This window comes from Pseudopodoces humilis, chromosome 1, assembly GCF_049639895.1.
Source record: "Pseudopodoces humilis isolate 2021_Gansu_Grassland_sample_001 chromosome 1, ASM4963989v1, whole genome shotgun sequence".
In the NCBI taxonomy this organism is placed as follows: domain Eukaryota; kingdom Metazoa; phylum Chordata; class Aves; order Passeriformes; family Paridae; genus Pseudopodoces; species Pseudopodoces humilis.
Genome location: NC_142200.1, coordinates 91,659,895 through 91,684,128, shown reverse-complemented (window position 1 = coordinate 91,684,128; position 24,234 = coordinate 91,659,895). Strand labels below are relative to the sequence as shown.

At 41.3% G+C, this 24,234-nt stretch overlaps 1 protein-coding gene across 1 annotated transcript in view; it reads left to right on the top strand.

Annotated features, from left to right (window-relative positions):
• The first annotated feature begins 313 nt into the window (after positions 1-313).
• The window catches only part of MBOAT1 (membrane bound glycerophospholipid O-acyltransferase 1), a 56,216-nt gene continuing 32,295 nt past the window's right edge, over positions 314-24,234 (top strand). Inside the window, exons 1-3 of the mRNA XM_005525341.3 lie at positions 314-447; positions 23,168-23,313; positions 23,830-23,907. Of these exons, the coding sequence (XP_005525398.2) occupies positions 358-447; positions 23,168-23,313; positions 23,830-23,907 (314 nt within the window). The 5' untranslated portion in view covers positions 314-357. The remainder of the gene's footprint in view (positions 448-23,167; positions 23,314-23,829; positions 23,908-24,234) is intronic.

Sequence of the window (24,234 nt, the reverse complement as noted above, 5' to 3'; positions counted from 1 at the left end):
TTGGCTGTGACACCCCAGCCCTCCCCTGCTCGGGGCAGCTGCGAGCGGGCACCTTGGCTTTGCGGGTGCCGGACAAGCGTGTGCTTTTGGCAGGAGCCCGGGGCCGGCAGGCTCCGCTGTGGCTGTCCGTGCGCGCCCGGCCGAGCCGAGCCCGCGGGGCCCGCGGCAGCTGCGGCCCCGGGGATGGCGAGGGCTTCCCGCCCCCGGAGCCCGTCCCGCCCCGCCCCGGCCGCCGGCGGCGCCCCCGCCCCAGGGAGGGCCCCGGGGCGGGCGCGGCGCGGAGCGGGCGCGGCGGCGGCGGGCGGTGCGCGCAGGTGGCACCGGGGCCGTGCGGCGGCGGGAGGGGGGGGATGCGGCATGGCCGAGCCACCCGGAGCCCCGCACCGCACCACCGGCTCCACCCTGCTGCACCCGCTGAGCGCGCTGCTGGGCATCCCGCTGGACCAGGTGAGGCTGCGAGCCGCGCCGGGAGCGGCGGGCCCGGGCGGCATCCGCAGCGCGGATCCCTGGGCGGCACGGACGTGTCTGCCCGAGGGCCTCGGGAGCAGCGCGGAGAGCCCGCGGTGGGAGCGGGTTTGGGCGGGGGTCGGGCTGCTGTCACCGGGAAAAGCGTTTCGTTTTTCCCGGCAACGCCTGGCGCTTTTCCTGCTCTCGCAAGAAGTCGCTGCTGGATGCTGTCAGTCACGGTGCTGGGCTGATTGCGGCACGGTTTGGAATGCTACAGGAGCTCGGGTGCTGGCCCAGCTCTGGGTACCGCGTGAGGAGATGCGGGATGCCCTGTAGGGAATCCTTAGGTTCACGCGCTGCTTTCGTGGCTACAGGACTGTAGAAGGGAAGCTCAGAAGTCACTTCCAGCCTAGTCCAAGTGCCTGATGGAGTTGCGAAGTGCATATATGGAGATAGGCAGAACACACAGACACACACACACACACAAGTGGTCTTCTGGGAGGGCAAGTTTGCATTAAATCCTTAACAGCATCGTAGATTTTTGGCTGTGGTGGTGTTTTCTAATTGTTTATAGTCTTCTAGTTAACTTTATCCCTAACCGGCAGAAAAACGTTGCTCTCCCCCACCCCCTGCCTTTTATTGATTCTCAAGCCTGCATTGCACCTGCTGCCTTCCTGCATTCTTTCAGCGACAAGGAAGTAAAGTCTGGAAGTTTGTGCTGACCAGAAAAAAGGTGCTGGCCAGCACTTCACCAAGCTACTAGGAAGTTGAGCTGTACTCTAAGAAACCAGGGTAGCAGAGGTGTGCTTGGTGAAAAACCAACAGAAGATTGAGATTTATTTGCTTTGTTCTGTTTGCAGAGTGAGTGGTGCTATGTGTCATCTTTTACTACTGTTTGTTTTTAAAGCTGAGTAAGGAATATGTCATTTTGTAGATTAAACTCCTTCATCTAACCATGCCAGTTTTCCCCTTTTTGACAGAAAACAGGTTTTGATGCAAGAAGAGAGAGATATGTTGCTCAACACTAAAACAGTCAAACAATGAAGGCCTATAATTGTCTGTGAGCTATTAGTTTAGAAGGCATGTGAATAGTGATATCTTCTTTTTTGAGGTATTCTATACCATGATTGATGAATACAGGAACATCAAAGAAACCAGGAATAGCAAACATTTACTGTTCCAGCTAGTTTGTGGTGCCACAGTGTATGTACAGCGTTAGGCTGACTCAGTTCCCTAACAATGAAGTCTTGATAGACTGCAGTTTTTCTTTCTAAGCTTTCAAAATCTTGCCCTTCCGTTCAGCTGAGGTGATACAAAGATGGTGTTGTCTATGGAGAAGATTCTTCTCATGCTCTTCTGGGCCTGAGGACGCTTCACTGCATCTGTGGGCCTTAGCACTGCAGGTCAGAGTTGAGACTCAACGTGCTGTGTTTGTCCCTGGGCTCTGGTCTCATGGGTGGTGGGCACTTCTGTGTCTGGTGATTTGTGTCTCAAGCCCACAGCAGTGAGCAGGGCCATGTGCTCTGGGCTCAGAAGTATGGCTGGGCTGTGCTAGTGTGTGTGCAGGCGTAGCTGCTGTCCCTCCCCATCACACTGCTGGCTCCAGTGGCACAGGGAAGTGATGGGCCAGGAGGAACCCCCCCTTGCTGGGGTTCATCACAGAACTGCAGCATAGCTGCAATGAAGTAGAGCTTTCCTCACCTGAAAACCCCCCTATTTAATTTTCCCTGTGAGATTAAGCCATCAATACTTTTAAAAAATTTCCCCCACTCCTCTTGCCTCACTGCAGTGTGCTGCATCATGCCAAGCACCTGGGATTTCTGCTGTCCTGGAATAAGATGTACCCAGATTGTGAGTGTGCGTGGAAGCGCTGTGCCACCACTGTTCCCTCAAATCACATGAGTCTCGACTCTGACCTGCAGTGCTAAGGCCCTCAGAAGCAAAATCAAAACTTTTTCACACGGCTCTTCTGCCAGGTGGATTGCTTACCTTTCTCATAAGAATGAGAGAGTGTTTTCCTGAAGCGGGGAAAAGTTCAGCCACTTGCTCCTCTGCACAGAATGGAGCTCTGTATATGAAAGACAATTTTGCCAGACCTGAATCCCATGTGGAGCAAGGACTGGTTTTACATGAGCCCCTTATTGCAGCACTGACAGACTCTCTGTGCCTTCTGCTTGGTGCCCAAGCACAGCAGGGGAGCCATCTCTGGTTTGCCACTCTGTGTCCACATCATTGTGCTCAGCCTGTTGGATGGTGACAGCCCCAGTCTCCCTCTGCTCCATACAGCTGGCAATTCCCCGTGGCTGGCCCTGAACATTCAAAAATGCCAGGAAATGCCTGGAGAGCAAGAGGCAAAGGTGGAGTTTAGACCCTCCAGGTCACTTTGGTATGTGAAAGCCATATATGTCTGTGTCAAAAGAACAGGAGACTTGTCCCTTCTTTTATAGAGATGGTTTTCCATGAGAACTGTGCTGTGAGAGAGATTTCACTCTATGGAAAAGACCAGAAAAAAAGTTGAGCTCAAGGTCTGAGTAATGAAGGTTGTAATTGTTACCTTTTCATCGCTGGGGCAGAAAAACTGTGGTAATGGTACATGGAAAATGTTTTGCCATCTTGGAAGCAGCTGTTGTATCACTCACTGTGGGAAGCATGGATGGTTATGAAAATGTCGTTTTTCACACTGCTGGTTTTCTTAAGTAAAAAATTACAACTTGGGTTTAAATCAGCCCAGAATTACAGAGGATGGAGTTCCTATCTGCACTGTGTACCTGGCAGACCACTCACGTTTTTAGGAGACAGTGCACTGCGTGAGGACATAGTTGTGTTTTGCGCTTTAGATGCTAAAACAATCCTGATGTGTCAGCATGTATTCACATGTCTCTTCAATGGATGATTGATCTTTGAATTTAGCATTGAAATATTACTTTTTAAGAAGTGCTATATGTGGTAACAAGACTAATGATCTTGAAAGAGGATGAAAAGACTCTGAGTTCACTTAATTTTCATATCTCAGGAAAGCAGACTTTGAAGTTTAGCTGACTTGTGTTCTAAAAATATCTGTCTAGGTCAATGACAATACCTTCAGCAGGATTTGCAAAAGAATTTTGGGGTGTTTTTTGTTTCCATATCATGTATTACTAAAATCATTGATGCAGGAATGTCATCCCTCCAGCTTGCTTATATAGTGACTTTTGGCAAAATATACACTTTCTTGTTATATATGCCCCAAAATCACCAATTTCAGGACATACTCCTCTACCAAAAATCAGTGAGTTATGGGAAGTCAAACATTAAATATTTAATAGTGTAATTTGTGTAAACAAAGCATGTGCATGTAAAAATACTGTGAAGAAATAAATATACTATTTCAAGCTATTTTTAAGGCAAATTTAATGGCATTGTTTATCCATACGTAGTTTTACCAGGCCTTCCTAAACTCTAGGTTCCAGAAGCAATTCATGCCCAGAGGATTAAAACGTAGGATTAAAAAGTTTCACTTCTAAAGGTTACTTTGTAGTACTCTTGATATACCAGGTTACCTATTGCTTTATAAGTAGCAACCCTAGTGCAAATGGTCAACTGCTGTACAACACACCTTACATATTTACAGGCCTTATTAGCCTGACCTGTTGTCAGACAGCACCAAGGTTATTAACTTTGAGGGAAATAAGTTCAGAGGAATTTCCCTCACAAAACTGTATGAGCATCTTCTCATGTTTATATGAGAGCTTTTAATTATTTTTAATACAGAGGGCTTTTGATTTCAGTGTTTTCATTGATGAGGCCTGCCATGTTTCCCCAAGGAGGAAAAAAAAAGCTCACTTGAACTTAATTTTGGCTTTGTCTTCTGGTGGGAATGAAACATTTTTCATTTTAATTCTTTCATTGTAGGTCATCTGCATATTTATATTTTGGCAGTAGTTTTAATAAAAACCTAACTGTGGAGGGATTCCAGGACATGCCTCTGAATCTTGGGATAATTGGAATATTAAAGATGTCTGTCCACCATTCCTCTCTGCACAAAGCATGATGGTGAACTGGTTTAAAAAGGAGAAAGAAGAAAAAAGCACATGTATCTTATATAACTTTTACAAAAATCAACATGTATTCTGATCCCAAAATCAGGGATGGTTTTGCTAACTTTTTTCCCTTAACATTTTTTTTTTTTTTTTCTTTCCTGTGTGATTTCAGTTTTACTTCTTTGCTTTCTGATTTTTTTTTTCTTATCCACTTTTTGGGCAGTGTAAAGTCAAATAAAAAGCTATCTTGCTAGGAACTTAACAGACTTTAGTCTGTGAACTTTGAGGATCCTTTAATGGTTGTCAATAGAGACATTAGAAAATGTAATGCACATTAAAGAAATGTAATTTGTTACAGACCAAAGCGAGATAACTGAAGATGGAAGTTCATTAAAGATTTAAGTGGGGTTAGTATCAGGTTTTTAACTGAAAAAAGCTGCTCTGAAGCACTGGAAACAACTGTCATGGTTGGTATGAACAATGCTACATTTCAGTTTCCTAATGCCATAATTTGCAATTGAAAATTCTACATTTCCATTTTGAATTGCAGCAGTATTTGTTACATTAAATGCCTTGCTGCCTAACACATTCAACTACACAAAATTAAAGCTATGTAAATTTTAGTTATTTGAGAAGCAAATAGAAGAAATGAAATTTGAATTTAACACATTTATAGAGAAATATTACTTAAATTGCCAAAACCAACTTTAATTTTGATATTTTCTGACTTTTGAGTACCTAGATTTTGTAAAACTGTTTTCCTTAGAATAAACCATTAGCTTTTTATTATAATGTCATGAAGGACAAGGCATGATGTAAAGAACAGAGGAAGAATCTTTCTGACCCTCTTTTGGGTCTCCAGTTAAACAGGTGCTCATGAATAGGGCAGTTCATGGTGCATTTACAGTAAATCCAGTCTCTAACTTGTTTCAGTCACTTGTGCAAGGTCCAGGATTCTGTCTGTATCCTGCAACAGTCCTGGGACAGAGGTATGGTAATTTGCTCCAAAGATTAAGGCCGTCTCCAAAGCATTTTTTTTCTGTTCAGGTAAGTTATGACTAACAATTGCAATAAACATATGTTCTCCTCTGCTTTGGAAATGTGTGCTGCCTTTTCCAATGTGTTCTCACTGTGTTTGGCACTGTAGTCTTGAACCTTATGGCTGAAGCCTTGATACCACGAGTGTAAATATTTCCACATCCCTCATGCCTTGAAACCAAAGCCTGTCCTATTAAGCTTTTAATTTGGCAAGGGACAAAAGTGCAACTGGAATCAGCTGCTTACAATTTTCCCCCTTTTTAAGCACTTTCCTTCTCATCTGTGTTAAACAAGATCTGGAAAAATAAACAATGAAGGGCTGCATAAAGTTCCCTGAAACCTTCTCTTCACATTAATCACGCCAGCACTGATTTACTGGTGCTCTGCAGCTATTCTGAGAAAATCTAAAGTAGTGATGAAGACTCTTGGGCTCCAGCCTAGGGGTCTAGGCACTGAGCACAGAGCTGGCTCTGTGTTTTCGGGGGAGCCCCTGATGCTGAGGGATTTGCTGTGCGTTTGCCAGCCTGGCACGGTATTTAATACTCTGGCTGCTCCTTGGCTCCTGTTACAGTTCGCAAGGGCGGGCAGCGCTGGAGGCAGGCTTGCCAAACTGCAAAGTGGTGCTGCTAGTCCCTGGGCAGGGGAGGCTGCAGCACTGGGCTTGGCATTACTGCAGGAATCCAACCTTTCGTACTTGGCCAAAATCAAGTAACCGCTAACATGATTTTTAAAACGTGTCAATGGGCCACATTTTACTTTGGAGTGAACGAAAAATCCCTCTCTAGGTGACTTGGTAGTTACAGATAACCTGGAGGGTACCAAATCTCATCTCCTGGATGCTTGGATAATCTAGTTAGGGCCATTAAGGAGATCTTCCATAAACTCAGGCCTGCTCTTAAAAGTACAGCCTGATGCAAGAATATCTACCGTTAGTTTACTAATAGTGGTGAGAGTGTTTATGTTAATATGTAGTTTGGACCAGGAGCGTGCTTTGGGAAGGAATCCCTTGACTGTCCCACTTGGCACGCTTCAGACACAAAGCGGCCCTGGAGCATCTACACAGGGTTCCTCTCTGAGAATGTGAAGCCCAAGGATGCTCCCCAGGGACCTGCAGAGCTTCAGCTGTTGAGGGATACACAGCACTTGAGTTTGGCTCCTCTAACTGAGACCCTCCAGACAATGAGCCACAGGAATGAGGCACCTCGCCCTCAGCTCCTTTGCTCTTCAGACCCATTTTTGCTCCACCTCAGCACTTTCCAAGACGGACATAGTGGAATTCTCTGACCTTCATCTGCCGGTTTCTTCAGAGCACGGCACTGGTCAGGCTGGTTTGGTCACTTCTGAATAGGTGGAATCCAGCCCGTTCTGCACAGGGCTCAGCCAGGTCAGCCAGGCCCGCCTCTGCCAACAGGGAGAGCGGCCACAGAGAAAAACAGCGAAGAGCAACCCTTTGGGTGGTCCTTTCCCAGAGCAAGATTGCATCAGTCTCCCTTCTTATGACCTTGATTAGAAATGTTTATTTTCACCAGGGTTTTTTTTCCCTGGGTTAAAGCATTTTAGACTGCTTTTGCAAAATCACAGGTAAGCACAGGCACAAAAACAAAAGCACACGTTCTGACATAAATGGTTTTTTTAGAATTTTTTTGGATAGGGTCTACTTACAGTATGTTGCATCCTTAATGGAGTTGAGTGGAATTATTTTTTCCCTTTTGTTTCAGACTTCCCTTATGATAAGAAAATTCCAGGCTTTAAAAAAAAGTAAATCTTAATAATGTGAGGAGAAAACCTCTTGGAAACGGACTTTTGAATAAAATATGTTGAAACATTTACAAATTTCCAAAGAATTTGTTCTCAGTCATCCCTCTAAGTGTTAGTAAAATACCCAAAAAGAAGGCAATTTTTAAAACCAAAATCCAAAGTATTAACTTGACAGCTTTTCCAGCCAGGAATTATTTTTACTCTTTTCTTCAACAGGAAATGGTACTCATTGTTCTGAAAACTTTTAAGAAAGTTCATCTATCAGTCCGTAGCATGAGTGTTGCCATGCTATCTGGTCTGAGGCAAAACAAATACTAAACATCAGAACAATTCTTCATTTATGGCTGCTTTGTCCTTGTGAGATCTGAGCACTCTCAACATTTACCTGGTGTTTACCTGGTAACAGACTGGCCGGATAATGGGAGTTTTGCCTGTGCCCTCATGTCACAGCCTGCAGTGTAGTGGATGGGAAGCTGTGCCTTACCTATATGACCTAAGCAAAAAGCAAATAGACCTGAGTGTGTGTATCTGGCTGCTAAATCCCAGACAAAGACCTGGCAACCCTATGGAATAGCAAGTTTAAGATTTTTGATCAGTGAGAGATTATATTCTGTGACCTTCAACTTCAGTGAGTGTGTCAGGCTGGGGACATCTGGGATGGAAAAGGGGGGCAAGAAAATACTCATTCAAATAATTTCTTTGGATTAGGTGCAGAACACTAGAAAAATTAAATAACAATTTCAGGCCAAGAAGCAGATTTCAAATGCTGACTTTCATGAGCTGGGTGAGTGTTTGCTGCTTCCACAGGCCCTGGTCTTGTGACAAAGCTCTAATTGGACTTGAACTGTTTCTTCATTTGTGGTTTCTTGTTCAAGTGCAATTTGGCCCTGGTATGCAAACAGGGCAGGAATGGGGAAGGCAAAATGACAAGGCAAAACCTAAAACAGTTGAGGACCCCCTGCTTTCAACTTTTCTTGAATAACTCCTGCTCTTGTTTTCATGTTCATGTATTGGTTTTAAGTAAAACTCTTTAAAGGACCACTGAGTAGAAAAGTTTTAATTTTTAACTCTTACATCTGGCTTAAATGACATTATAAACTGGTGGAAGTAGTTTTTTTTTCCTGTTACCAGTGTGAGGTAGTGTTAAAGAGAGTGCAGTATTGACTGTTTATCTCATGTGCACATACAGAGGGCAGGTTCAAATCCCTGACTCCAATGGTTTACATTAAGTATAAATATATAAATATCAGCAAATTCTAGCTGATAGATCAATAATTTATCTGTTTTAGAGAGAGTTTTATAATTACTCTGTTTACTCACAAGTGGAGTTTAAGTAGTTTGACATTTACACTTCTTATGTGTCAGGGTTTCTCAGGCTATTTTGCCAACTATGCTGTATTGAAGGTGAAAACAAAGTGTAGACAAATGGAGACAGTGACTCAGAAGTTAAAGTTCATTTTTTTAAAAGTTAAATTCATTTTTTGATGGCAGCATTTGGCATCCACTGTGAGTTGTAGGCACTGTTGGGACCCACAGCTGCCTATGCCTTGATGTATATGTTTGTGTTCATGCTAATTCCCTAGAGGCAAGAAATTGTGGTCTGTAGTTGCCACAGCAACAATAACACTGCACTCAGAGTATGGGTGGGTTTTCCCTACTTTGTACGAATATGTTGAAAGTGTAGGCATATTGCTGTGAGACACTGTGAAATATGATAGATTCTTGAGAGAGAAAACACTTGTTTGTTTTTTTGTTCAGAGAGTAGAATTTTAATTTTAATTTACCTTTATTGCCACTTCTCTGATAGGGTGTTATTTCCCAATTTGCAAACCAAACATCGAAGAGAGAAAAATGGGCTCAGCAGTTTGGAGAAAGAAACTTTCAGAGGTGTTCTGCTGATTCTAATCAGTAAATAAAATGAGGATTAGAACAAAGAATGGCCAGGGCAGACTGACATAACTATATTTCTGTTCCATTGTGGTTGGTTTTGTCAATGAAAAGATGACTGTAGCCATTCTTTGCCATGAACCAGAATGAAAATTTGAACTAGATAAAAGAGAAAAAAATACAGGGTAAGTTTGTTTTCTTAAACCTGCTAAAGCAAAGTGAAGGAACTGAGAGGTTTGCTTTAGAAATGTGACTTTTAAGAGGGATCATGGAGAAAGTGTATGTGAGCAGCATGAAAGAAATCGATCTTGGCCTTACATTAAGAGAATATGTTGAAAGATAATTTAGCTTCAACCCTTATGCCAGGAAACCTTCCACTAGGGCATATCACTCAAAGCCCCAGGTGGCCTTGAACACCTCCAGGGATGGGGAGTTCACAACCTTTCTGGTCAAGCGAAGAAGGGACTTATTCCCTTCTTTTTACCAATGTTTCTTCATGTTCAGAGAAACACATGACAGGCTGCAGATTCAACAGTGGTTAAAACTGAGGTGTTTTTCATGTAGTCCAGATCTGGCTGCGAAACCTTGTCAACAGGAGGCTGCTAAGGCCAAGAACTTGGCCAGAGACAAAATGGACTTGGATTTTTATATGAAAAACATGAGTTTCTAGGGTAAGTGTAGCTTAGAAGAAAAATCTTTTGGAAGTACCTCTTCTTTTTCTGGCTCCTTTCAGGATTCCCTCTGCAGGTGCTGGTTTCTGTCAGCCCTGCCTCTGGTGTTGCTGATGCCTTTAGGATCCCAAATCACTGCTGACAGTCCAAAGCATGGCTACTTCCATTATGGGTGAGTGGCCCTGCTAGAGTCATCATCCCCTCCCAGACCTTGACTCCATGCTGGATTTATTACTTGAGTTTCTTCACGTGGTGATGATATAGCAGGAAGCACCAGACCTCTGCAGGGAAGATCAGCAAATGCCCAGGAAAGGTCACTTCTCTGACATCCCACTTTCAGGCAGCCCCAGCTGCAGCTGTCCTTCTGTTCATTAGTTTGTATGAAAAGTAACTGGCTCCTTACATGATGTGCAATGTATTCCCCTGTTGGGTTGTCCTCTTTCTTTTCTATTCTGATTTTTAACTGCTGATGGATTTTCGTCCATATGCTGAGCACTTCCCCTCTGTTCAGTTCATGCTGCATATCTTTAATTCTGTATTTGGTAGTTTTGTGATCTGCATATATTCTTTGAATAGACTATGCCAGCAGGTGTCTGGTGAAGTCTGCCTTCGTCCTTTGATAGGGTTCTGACATACTGATCTGTAGTCTGTTATCTATCTGTTTATCAGTTCATACATTTTAATGTGCACCATTACCTCGGTTGCCTAGATGTCTCAGTTAGGCTTCCTGGTTGTTTTTTGGTGGGTTTTTTTTTTTGTTTTTGTTTTTGTTTTTTTTTTTTGCCTAGATAGAGTAAGGTTTAAATGATTATCAGGAGAAAATAGATTCTGTATCTGCCTTCTCTCTTTGCTTTTCCCGTGGCACTTCAGTTTTTGAGCATAGTCACTGATAAGGATGATGTACCTGTCCAGTTTTAGAAGACCTTAAATGGCAAGTGGGCCTGTTGTCTGTGTCCAGGATTATGTTATTGCAATTGCTTGGAGAATTTCTGTCTACGAGACAGTGGCCTCATTTATTTGCTGACATGTAGAACTAGTGGCCTGTGACCTGGAAAAGCTTCAGGTGGTCTTTGGGGACCCTGGTGGCTGGTCACCTCCAGCTCCCCAGTCTCCTCTCCCTTGTCCCATATAAACTCCATGCCACTCATTGCTTGGGTGCCTCCCAGCACCAGAGAAACTGAAACGCTCCCCAAAACTGAATCTGCACCTTGGTGCTACAGTAACACTGTGAAAAGCACCATGTGCAATTTTAAATAGCAAAATTTGCTAGAAATCCCACCTGAAATGCTTTCTCAAAGTGCCTCTGAGATATCCAGATGTTAGTGGTATAAAATCTTGTGATAGAGAGGTGGAAATACATTTTGTAAGCCAGCTGGGCAGATTGCTCAATGTCCTAGTTGTTTCAAAGCATGGGTTTTTTTAGGCTTTATGTGTAAAGCACTTGCTTGAAAGGGAAATTATAATTGTTTGTGCAACTTAAAGGATTGTTGAATTTCTTTTGCCTGGGTTTGTTCAAATTCTTAGGGTATTTGGAGAAGAGTTCACTTGGAGTTTTTGGAATTTTGTTGTTGTACTTCATTTCTTGGATAATAAGTTGCACAGTAGGAGCATCACTGTAATAATTTTAAAAAGTAAGAACATTCTTCTCTTTTTTTCCTAACTTTTGAAGAGGAAAAAGTGAAACTTATTCCTGTTGCCTAAGAAAAGCAAGTTAAGTTTCTGCTGTTGCTGACTCATAAACATGGCAAGAATACAAAAATACCGTGATTAAGCAAATGTGAGTGAGTTTTTTCCTCCTCATATCACAGTTATCTTTGGAAAATATCAGTGTTATAAGCCAAAGTTCTGCTGTACTGCATGCAAATGGAACTACAGAGCTCTGGTGGGGGGATATGTAAAGAAGGCTCTTTAAAAAGGCAAGGAAATTAAATATTTTTTCATCAAATATAGTATAGTGCAAATAAAATTAATTTATAGAAAAAGCCAAATATATCTTTTTTTTTCTTCATTTTTTTATTCACCAACTGACGCTTGTTCATGCTGTGTGTTTTCCTGTTAGTTTTTGTTTTGATTTGGTTGCTAAGTTTGAAAACTAGGAAATGTGGGCTTTTTTGGTTTTTGTTATTTGTTTGTTTAATTTGAGCAGGCAACCCCTCAAATTCCTTCAGAGCATGACTTTTTTGAAAGGTACTGATGATTTCCAAATATGTTAGTTTAGTGGTGGTTGAGATGTTTCACTTGTGCCAAGTCCTGAGCACTTGTCATCTCCAAGTTACTTGTTTTTAATAGTGTCTGAAGCTGAGTGCCTAAAATTAGGCATGCTCCAAAGTTCAGCTTTCAGAGATATTTGCTGTAGATGTAAGGTGCTTGTAACAGGCATAACTAAACAGCTGGGGTTATGTTCTTGTCTTTTTGCATGGTTCACGATCCAAAATGCTCATGATGCAAGTATACTGCAAATTCTGAGCAGAAATAAGGAAGGAGAAAAAAAGCCACAACAGGGTATTTTCACTGTACATATTTTCTTGGAGTCTTCTCTTCCTACCACGGTTCTGAAGGGATTCAAAATAAGTCTGCAGCCCACATAAATGAAGGTTAGAGAAACAAGTCATATATTGAAAAGCACAGAGCAATAATTTTACTTTTAAGCCGTAGAACAATAGGAAGGACCAGTATTTTGTGGTTGTGAAAGTGAGTATCTGGAGCTGGCAGTTAACAGAGGTTTGCTGATTCTGCATGGTCACTGTAATAGCAAAGGAATTAAATGAAGATAATTGTGCTTGAATTGGGGGAAAAAAAAGCAGCACATACACAGCTCTTTGAAAATAGGCTAAAAATGAAGAAAATAACTATCTAGAAAATCTGCTGGCCAGCAGAATCAAGTGCCTTGGGGGAACTGTGTGACTCAGCAAGCTGCTGGAAATTATAAAGTTTTCATTGTTTTTGGAAACAAAAAATGTGAGTTTTACTATCTCTTATGTTTTAAATATAATTGTCTAAATATAAACTGATTTTCCCAGTTAAATGGTTCTGACTAAGGTTTACTGCCAAAAAGTGTGGTTGTACATATATTTCCTGCCCTTGTGTCATGCTTCTTTTTTTCCCCATGTGGAAAACCTCTCTATTGTACATCTGGTTGAGCTGACTGAAAATTAATTCTAAAGAAAAAAAAATAATTATGTAGATTCACTGTGCATATTCCCTGGCTCTTACTGCTGGCTTCACAAAAGTTTTGTGCGTCTATTTCTGCCTGTGAAAGGTAGCTGGAAATACTTTCTGTATCTCTTTCACCAAATTCTGTTGACTGCATTATTGGAGAGTGTGTGGTCTCCCTCTATTTTGCTAGGTTGGAGCATAAGATAGCAACACAGATCTTCACCTTTCCATGTTGATGTACCCCGTATTATGTTTTTATGCTTGTCTGAAAGCATGTGCTTTGTTCTTCACTCCATCTGCAAGTGCTGTTCCTGTGTATTTCTGAGACAGAAAACTGCTTAGGCAAGGAAGAGGACAGGAGGAAGTCAGGTTTGTAGCACCTGCTTGGGGAAGCAGGAAACTGAGTGTGTTTGACTACACTCACTGTGTGGGAGCGTTCTTACCCTAAAACTCTCCCACACGTATCTAGCAGTAGATATGCTAGTTTGCTTTTCTCCTGACTGGCACCTTTTTTTTTGTCTGTTTGGTTTTAGGTTTGTGTTTTGTTTTGTTTTATCCCAGTTCTGTTTCAGGCACTTGAAATTAGTGTAGAATACCAGCTTCTGGAATGCAATACCTTTTTATGATGTCTTTAAGTGTTGAATCAAAAAATAAAGCATGAGAATCTATGGGTCATTTTTGAAAACTTTGTTTCTTACAGCTAAATGAAGTCCAGTTTCACAATCCAGGGATTTATTTTTGCTTCTGGTAAAGTTAGTGTGTGTAGTATAAATACTTCTTATAAGTCTGTGTTTCTGCATCTAAATTTACTTTTCTAGAGTACTTTTATAGTAGAAGTACCTGTTTTAGAGTTATGCTTCAGGATTTGATGAATTGCAACCTAGAATTGCCTTTTTTTCCACACTGAAATGAAAAGAAACTTAGATGGAGTAGCTCTGGTATCGAGATGATTGTTAGGTCAGATAAAATCTATCCTTTTCTCTAGTGAAGTCCATGCCTAAACTTCTTAAGCACGTCCTAATACGCTAATTTTTACAGTGCCTTTAAGTTACTACGAACATGACTGAGCATTTAAATACAGGATGTTCCAGATTTTCTGTGTTTAAGGGCCTAATGAAGTGTTACATAATACCATTGCGATGTCTGAAAAGTTTAGTCTTTGATCAAGCCACTAATTCCAAGGATAATGTGCTTAAATTTAGCACAGTGCTGACAGTTTCTACAGAGGGGAAAAAAACAACTTTCCTTTGGCTTAGAATAACCTGTCAAGTTGGCACTTTTTTCCCCTTACTGATATTTGTTTCTTTCTGTTGTGTGCACTCACTGGGATAATGAGAACAAAACTGCTCTGTTTGCATTGGTTTGTAATTTTAAAGACCACTGACATTTTTCTATAGAAAAGGAGCTGAAAACAGAATCACACAGACATTGCAGCAGCAAGAATGGGGCAAGTTATTTTAGATGTGCCAGTTCCCATTCTAGTGACAGATTGCACTTTAAGCGTATTGTTTTATTTTTAAATTGATGAGTATGTGCAGGCTCAAGGCTTTCATCCAGCCTGAAAGTTAAGCGTGTTTCTGAACTGGGACTTCACAAACACTGCCATAAGTATCCTGCCATTCCTGTGTTCAGGCAACCCCCATTGGGATTTGGAGAATATCATTTACACTGAAGTCACAGAAAGACCTTCTAGCAGGGTGGTTGGGTAGACAAACATTTGTCTGTATTCCTTCTTTGTGTTTTGAATAGATCAGCTGTGTATTTATCAGTTATGCAGACAAAGTGAAAAGGTGCTTTACTTACTGTGTTGTGTCCTAAGTTTGTAAAAGCTAAACCTTTAGATACGGGGGGAGAAAAATCAGGTCTGTGTTGATGCTATTCTTCGTGCTGCTACTTTGAAGTTATTTACTCAAGAATGCAGATGTAGAAACTGGACTGTAATCTCAGGATCAGTTAGTGCTTGAGGCTGGTGAACTCGAGCTGGATCATGTCTAATGAGACCTGACTTGGTCCTGCTTCCTTTTTGGTGCTGTGGTGTCCATCCATTGTCTGTGGTGGATGAAGGGACACAGTTGTGGAGTGGGAGCTCAGCAGCGCTCTTGAGAGGTGGTGTGGAAATAACTGTTTGGGGTTTGGGGCACCCATCATGTCTGAAAAGACTGGCTGGGGTCAGTATCTGTTATGCAAGAATTCCTTTATGAGGAAAAGGTGGGGAAGGGGTGTATTTAATGATTATGGAAACCAAGGATCCAAGCTCCAGATGGGTGCCTGAACTCTGCAGGTGGCTTAGAAAGAGAGAGGGGAAACAATGTTGTGGTGTTCCCACCCTGGGAACTTGAGAGTTCTATGGACTTTCAGAGAAGTCTTTGCACAGACTCAAATGTCTGCTTTGTTGTATTTTACTCTCCTGGAGTTGTTGTCTCCCTCTTTCTTTTCATTTTCACTTAAGAATCTCTCTCCTAACTTTACATATGCTTAAATGGGGCCTTCTGAGCATACCTGACAGAACAGCTGGAGTGATGGAGTAATGTGGTGATAAGGTCAGTCTGTTTCTTCTTCATCATTATGAATCTGTGCATAACCAAGGAAAGTAGATGGTACAAGATGCCATCTTTCCTACCAGAAGTACTTGAACCAAGTGACTCTTTTGTGAGGAAGCAAAGCTGGCAGTTCTGGTATTGTTTTTTTTTTTCTTGTTAATTTTGTTGGGATTTTTTTTCTTTTTTGTGTGTGTGTCAAACTTCTTGTTTGGATAGCGACACTTCACTCCTCTTTTCCTTTTTCTTTTATTAAAATACCATACTCTGACCTGCTGGCTTCAGTTCTGCTTTTAGTCATGTCTGACATGTAATACTGTGCAATACTCCACCTGCACAGAGGTATGTCAAATTATGCTTTTAAAGTATTTTTTGGAGTTAAAGGTTCTGTAATTAGTGTGCTTCCTCACTGCTGAGCAGTCTGAAGAAACACGTCGTATTCTAATAACCTAAAGGCATTCTGGTTTAAAAGAACCACCAGAATGACTAAAGGCTCCAGATTGTTTGATTTTGCTGCTGTTCCTTTTACAGGTAGGAATCAGTGCTGACTATCTTAGATACAAGCGAATTTCATCATTTGGCATCACTTGCTGAGAGAGCAGTAATTAATGAGGTACAGGTAGTGGCAGAACATTGCTGCACATAAATGATCATCACTTAAACATCTGTTCAACATGTAGAGTTATTACAGCTCAATGTGAGAGCTGCTGACAGTGAACTAAAGCTGGTTTTGTATCAGCTATATATCAACCCTATATATTAAATTTATCAAAGGTAAGTGTATGGGAGTGTGACTTAACATTATGATGTAGATTTGACTTCTCAAGCTTACTTTTGACTTAAATGTTTTTAATTTACAATTTTTGATGACTCAGGGTTTAATCTATAACTATATTTTGTGTCCTGCTAGTGATTATTCTGCAAGTGGTTTCATAGAGGTAATCCAGAAGGAACATCTGTTTCAAGTTTACAGTCTAAATCATGGAAGGATATTTGACCCTGTAAGTAGGGAAACAGAATTTACCCAGGAAAACAGCACAACAAGCCAAAATATTGTCAGTTTTGTATATTCTACTTCACCAACTCCATTTTCTGCATGCGGCTGCACAAAAAATGCCAAGGCTTTGACATCTTAGTGCTGCTTCTGAAGAAGACAATAATCTTAAATTAGTCATGCATTTATGCTTTTCTCTCTCTGTCTCTCCCATGAGAGAAATTCTATTTTCAAGCCTTTGCTTCTGTCTTCCCCAAAATCTTCCATAGGACTCCTACAACACAAAGCCAGAGAAATAAATAGCTTGTGTATAGCACTGGAGATGTGACATGTCAGCAGTGGAGCCAGTATTTCCCCAATGTAAATTAATTTGCCTCCTCTCTGATTCATGCTGATTGCAGCCCGCAGTGGCTGGCTATGAACAGAAAATACAGCATCCTGCAAGGGAAAGTCAGTTCTGCCCCCTTTACAAATGCCTGTTCATGCTGGCTGTCAGTGCACTGAGTTCTGTGTGAAGCAATACTGCTGTGGGCATTAAGGGGAACTGCATAGATGGTGTTACACAAATCCTTTTTCTTCATGGAAGCCCAAGTCAGAATTCTAGCAGTGGGAAACTTGACATGGTCTCTATGATATTGCCCTCCTTTCTGGAGGTGCTTGTCCTCTCTCTGTGTAGAGCTAAGTGATCTCTGCAGAGAATATTTGTCCTTATAGTTCATAAAAATAGTCTGGAAAATCAAAATATTTTGAGAAATTTCAGCAAGTATCGGATATCTTTGAGATCTGATTAAAGACTATTCCATCTCTCATTCTTAACACGCCCCTCCTAAATATTACATTTTAGATGTTATGAAATGCTGTAATAACAGCAGGTCTCTTTTCCAACATCAAAGTAGAAATGTCTCCAGCAAAGTGAACTTAAACATGCTTTTTGCCAGGTGTCTTTGGTTATATATGCAAAATAAACTTTTAAACATGGAAAACAAATTACTGAATTTCTGTAGTTCTTGCTTTATTCTTTGCAAGAAAGGCATTGCCCTGGAAGATGGGGCTGATCTCTGGCAGAGTGGAATGCTTTATTATGGCATCCCCTCTCCAAAATACTACCCAAGCGCTGTTGTACTCCACAGAGAGGGGTTTGACTTGAGGAGTTGCTATTGCTGTCAGTAGTTTCTGTTAGCAAGGTTCTTTATGCTTATCTAAATACTAAAAGCAGCTGTTTGGTCGTCTGTGGTAGGTCTGCAAATAGAGGAGAAATTCTAATTTACTGGATAACAACCTTGTAGCAGTCTCCTAAAGCTCAGAAGCTCATCAGTACATGACAACAAATACAGAATATCTTGACCATGAGCTGCAACTTCATATTTATACTGAGCCACCATGAGAGTCCTCTATTCTTATATTTCCTTTCAGCAAATGAAATGCAGATTTAACCTTTTATTCTCTCACTTGGCTGGTAAGTCCAAAGCCTGGAATAAAAGTAGAGGTGCCTTCTGTCATATCTATAACCTGACTGCATCATCTGCCACATGGTGAAGTGGACATGGACCTGGATACTGGCTGGGGATATTCTGACAGTATGGCTGTGCTCCAACACACTTGTACCTCTGTCTGTGAATGTGTGTGAATGTGCAACATTCCTGGTTTTTATCCAAAGGTTCTGTGCTCTTGAGGACACACCAGCACCTTGTCATCCAACAAGGGCAAGTTAGCAGTGTGACTGCTTGTAGTGATTGTCAGAGTTAGAGCATTAATAGGAATTTTGCTTACAGAGGACGATCTGGTTTGGCTAATGGACTTAATTGTCATTTGGAGTTTGGAGAGAACTGCGTGGTCAATTTGTTATATCCTCCTAGATTTTTGGAAAGTGAGATCAGATTTTCGGCAAGCCTAAGGGAGGAAAAATGTAGTAGAGGAAAAACAAAGTATTTTTGTGGTCAAAACAGAATGCAGGATGTTTCCTTCTGATACTTAACTGTAAGGTAAAGGTTAAAAGCACTGAAACAGGAGGCTGTGTGTTTGTACTTAACTATCTCTTCCTAGAGTGTGAATATACATTCTGAAATATATATTGCCACTTTTTGAAACAGGGAGATTTGCAGATGCAAGACTTAAGGGGTGAGCAGAAATGAACTTCCTGAAGTGGATTATCAGTAGCCTACCTCCAACTATAATAAGCAGTGACCAAGACTCTTTGTAATTATTTGGTTTAAAGGTGTATTGTCAGGTTTTGTCTCCTCTCATATTTTCTGTTTCCCATCTCAAGAATTTCTAGCTAGGAAAAGCACTTTCTCTTTTCTCCTTTTAAGATTTTTTTGGGGTTTTTTTCAGTAACTTTTCAGTGCACCAAGCAACACATTTACCTCTCTCTTTGGAAATCCTCTATGGCTTCTCCTGTTATAGGGATTTGACAAGTTACTACTTTTGTTTTTTTTTTTTTCCTACCCAGCCTTCACTACAGAGCCAGTTTGCTCCCAGGACAAAAAGTGATGGTTATTCCTATTCAGTGTTATTGACATTGGGCTCGTGTCCTCCAAAGGGTGAGATTTTTAAATGCATTTGTTTAACTCCAGGCATTTGGGACCTTTATTTTGTGATTTGCCCACTGGTACTTTCCCTTAGAAGTGCCCACTTGCAGATGGTTAATTGGATCAACTAAAATACTGAGCAAAAAATTTTATGGATTTCCACTGAGAATGGTTAGGAAGTTGAGGAGATGACTTTCCTGTGTAAAAGGCCCTGCCTGTTGATGGAGATGACCTAAAAGGTGGTTCCAAATCCCTAGGCATTAGCATTTCCCCTTCATACAGTACCAGTCCAATGTTTGCCAAGTTTCACCCTGTTAAAAATGGGAGAAGATGCAAAGGCTCAAGACAGATGGAACTGACCTTTTATGTACTTTGAAGGCTTGGATTATAGCATAATCCAATAGGGAGACCTTGAAACCACTTTGTTTGGCTCTTCTTGCATCAACATCATGAGTACTTGGTGGGTTGGTTTGATCTGATTGCTAACTTTGTGTGAAACTCAGATTTGCAATTGAAACATCACTGCTGAGTTATTGCTACTGCAGCATTTGAAAGAATAAAGGGAGGAGCTACAGTTTACTTTTTTCCTTCGTTGTTCATACCTGCTCTGGATCCATCCAACCTTTTAAAGTTGAGACTAATAAAGAATTAAAGGATTCATTAACCAGACAACAATAACGATCGACTCGGTTGCGCTGGAGCTGTTCCAGATTTTCTCTCTCTCCAGAAGTGTGGGATATCTTGTTTCTGTATTGCAAGGCTGTCTCCAGCTGGCTGTGACTCAGATACAAGTCTTCCAGATGTCGTTTGCAGAATACTGTGATGAGACTGCCTTTCTGTCTTCCAGTGTTTAATCATGGAAAATGAAAGGAAGATACTGTCTTCTTTTGGCAGCATATCATGTGCTCTGACTCCTAATTTTACTACACTTACTCTCTAGAGCATGGAAGAAAGTGACTGTAATAAGCAAAGGTGTTTCCTTTCTGCTAGCAAAGTTGAAACCAGATGTGCAAAATTTTCATGGCAACACCAAATAGATGTGACTAGCTAAAAACATAGGTCAAATGACTTGCAATGCTGAAAAAGGTTAATTTGCATATAACTTTTATTTCTGTGTTATTTGTGCCTGGACACCATTCATCAGTGTTCAGAAGCCCTGAATTTTCTGTTTATAAAGTGTTTTTAGCAACAGTGGAAATAACCAAAAGGGAATAGTATGAATCTTTTTCCCTTTGGAAAGGGAAAGGAAGGAAAGTGTGGCTTAGTTTACTTGTGATGCAGCACAACATTTCTTAAAGTTCTTAGGGATCTGTTTACTTGGACGCCTTAAGTATGTAGCATGAAGAATAAAACTAATGTCAAATGGAATGCAGTAAAGTCACTGTCAGATGAGCTGTTGGTCTTTGTGTGTATGCAAGTGAACACTGCTTGTGTTTAAAATGGTACATAGAAATAACTAAATAGAGGTGGTTATTTGAAAAGCTGTTGTGTCCCTCTATTCCTGTGTGTAGAACAGAGCAAGTCTGGTCTATTGCCAGATTATTGCTTGCTGAGTGCATTGGGTCTGTGATGTTTGGCTGCTCTGCAGAAACAGCCCTCATAAACCAAAAACTGAATGAAACATAAGGGTGACGTTTTGACCTGGTATGAGGCTTTGCACCGACCCTTGCAAAAAGAGCACAGAGTCTTGGCTAAATGTCCTGGTTAATTTGCACAACAAAATGAAGGTGTGATAGTGGCAAGGTTGGGAGCACAGGTAACACATGCTCAAAGATGAAGGCAAGCAACGGCACATGTACGTGAGGCTGCTGAACTGTCCTTTGCTGGATGTTGGCTTGGGATGAAGGTGCTGCTGCTTTTTTTGCTGCTGCTGCCACTGTTATTCCTCACCTTAGCTGTTTAAATAATGTTACAAGTGTGTCTGCTCTGGGATCTTGCACTTTCCTCGTGCTGTGTGTGTGAACCTCTGAGATCCCAGCATCCTTAACATTCCGAACTGGGCATAGAAGAGCTGGATGAAAGCAAAAAGCAAATGCCTGCTTATCATGATGGCTTTTACTGGTGTAAAGCTTCCGTGAGTGGCACAGCACAGAGGAGAGTATTGTCTTTCAAACAATCAGTCATGTCAGCTTCTGTGAGTCTTTGCACTTTCCTTTTTTACACCAGATCAGAGAAGCTCTGCATGCCACAGAGTTGACCCGCACTGGATGTGCCAGTGTCACCCTAAATTGGAGCAGGATGGGGGGGGATTAAGCTTCACTGAATTGTCACTGATGAGTTGGCACCCATCAGTCTTGGGGACTTGCTTAGAAAGGAACGCTGTATGGGCTCCAGTGGTTTCTGCTGCACCTCTGTCTGTGGAAGGGTGGGAGCAAGGTATTAGCATTTTGAATGTAACTCTATGGTAACAGACAAGTTCAGGATTTCTACTACAGCATCTGGGTTTTATGAGATCAGCACAATTTTGTTGTTTTCCTCTATAAATCTTGCACTAAAAATGAGAATTACTTGCTTTGGTTATAATTCTGTTTTATATTTATATATGTATGTATATATATGGATGTATATATTATCATATATATAATAAATTTATAATTTATGATATATATAATATAATAAATTTCTATTTATTTATAAATATTTGTTATAAATACTGTTTGCTTGCATGAGCAAGAAATAAATTTATATTGTCTCTGCTCCAAAGAACTAAAATTCAGCACACCTAAGTATTTAAATGATTGCATTATTCTACTGCATGACTGCCTGCATCACTGAAATACAGCAACTGCACCAATGAAGCCAACAAACCTTTAATGAAAGCATTTGCATGAACAGTTAACACCATGTTGGATGTAGTCCACCAGAATAAAAGCACTTTGGGGCTATAGTATCTTGTTAAACACATTGTAAATGTTTTTGACAAGAAGGCTGGCAGAATCCAGCTACCCCTGGACAGCCAGCATGTCAGAGCATTTCCGAGTGAGATGTATTATCCTGTCCTGGACTGATAGCTTTGGATAATCCTCTAATCCAAGTGATTGCTTAAATGTTGCAGCCTGTTTAGTTTTGCTTGGTCTGGGATGACTTGCTGCTGGAGAGCTCAGGGTGAATAACAAAAAAAAAAAAGATTAAAAAGAAAGAAAAAAACAAAACAAAGGACTGCAACACTGCAAGTGAACAAATGAATTTACCTCCAGCTGTCTAGGGTCCAGGCTGGACTTCAGGATGTTGTATCCCAGTGGTTTATTTGCTCTGACAGAGGCAGATCCTGAGCTCTGTTTTCCCTCTGACTCCTGGGTTTTTTGCTGAAGCTGTCAAAGAGAAGGTGGACTTGAAGAAGGCAGCATAGTATTGGTTTTGCTCTGGAGAACACTGGAGACTTTGCTTGTCCTTGTGTCTGACAAGAGTAGCCTCTATTCCTGTGCTGTTTGCCTTCTGCATGTCTTGTGCTCCCACTGCCACCACTACCTCCTTGTAGTGAAGCCAGACTGATTTTCATAGGAAGCAGCCAAAGAACATTTAAGAAACATATTCTTTTAGGTGTCTGCTTGATGGTAAAGAAAAGTTGTTTTCTTTGCACTCAAACCACAAAAAAAATGGAGAGTTGGAAGGTCTGTGTGGAAGATGCTGTGGAGTGGAGGAATTCAGCTAAGTTCACTGCTAGTCAACAGTGTCACATCAGGATTGTCGATTTTGCCCTTGTGTTGGGCTGGGGGAATGTCAGGTACTGGGGTAGTATTTCAGAGTCCCAGACTGCTTTCTGGCCTCCACCTCTTGCCAAGAGGACTGAGAATGACAATGATGTGCCCTGCACCTGGACTAGGCTGGCAGCAGAGCAGAGCCTTCCTCAGAGGAGAGCGAGAACCCCCAGAGCCCCACCTGGGGTAGCTGGAGCCTGACCTTCCTCATCTGCTTCTGGGTGGCTGTGTGCTTGTTTAATCCCTTCTGTCACTGGCCAAGAAAAATTACCACATGAGTTCACAAGTGAGAATGCTGAGAAGCAAAAGATTCGGAGCTCAGGATTTCCCCCCCGTTTCCTACCTCTGCTCTTAATTGTTTTGAGAAAAGAGAGAATCCTTCCCCTCCTCCCCCAAGAATCAAAACAGTTTTTTGTTTTGCTTTTCTTTTACAGATCAATTTTGTAGCCTGTCAGCTGTTTGCACTTTTGGCTGCATTTTGGTTTCGTATTTACTTGAGTCCCAGTCATGCCAGCTCTGCTGTTCGCCATGCATTTGCCACCCTCTTTGGAATATACTTTGCTGTCTTCTGCTTTGGGTGGTAAGTATTTAGTCACCATTTAGACAAGGCTTGGGTAAAAATAATTTTAAACTTCATATCAGCTTTTCTGGATTACATCTTTTTAATCTGAAAGCTCTTAATGCTACCTTAAAAAAAAAGATCCTAACCAACATAACCATTCCAAACCCTCAAAGTAAAATGACTCATGGAAGTATTTTTAAGCAAAGTATTTAATTTAATTTGTGATGTTAGTTCTGGAATTTCTTCACCAGTCTGCTGTGAAGATACCTCTTTTGGAAGAGATGTATCCCACTTGAATGTGCACTTTGAGCCAGGCGACTCTTTCAGTTAAACATATGGGTAATATCTTTTTAGTATCAGTCTGTGTTGGATAGTCAGGCTATAAAGATGTTGTGTGGTAATCCAGCTTTACTGGTACCCTGATATGACATCACACTGATGTCATTTGCACGGGAGAATATTCTCTTACTCTCAATTGCCAGCACTTCCAGGTAACACAGAAATTATCTAACTACTCACTTTGTTTTCTTCAAGGTATTCCATTCACCTTTTTGTCCTGGTGGTGATGAACTATGGCATTATGAATATGGCGAGTATTCCCAACATCCACAGGTGAGCTGATGTGGCTGCAAGTCTGCAGCTGCCCCTCTCATAATTTCTCTGCTTTCAGGCAGAATCATGGGGAGTTTTTAGAACCACCTTCTCTTCTTTCCTTCTTTCCCAGTAACTTGCAGGAGCTTTGTTCATGGAGTTACAGAAACAGCTGTAATCTCAATTTGTGGTTTTTTGGGTTGATGTATTGCATTTTCCTATGAAATTGCTGGCCTCAAAATTTGACTTTTGCAGGCATAATTATTTATGGACAAACCTTTGATGTCTTAAACACAATGAAGTCATTTTCTCCTTGGTCTTGTATTCTTCCAGCTTGCATTTGATATT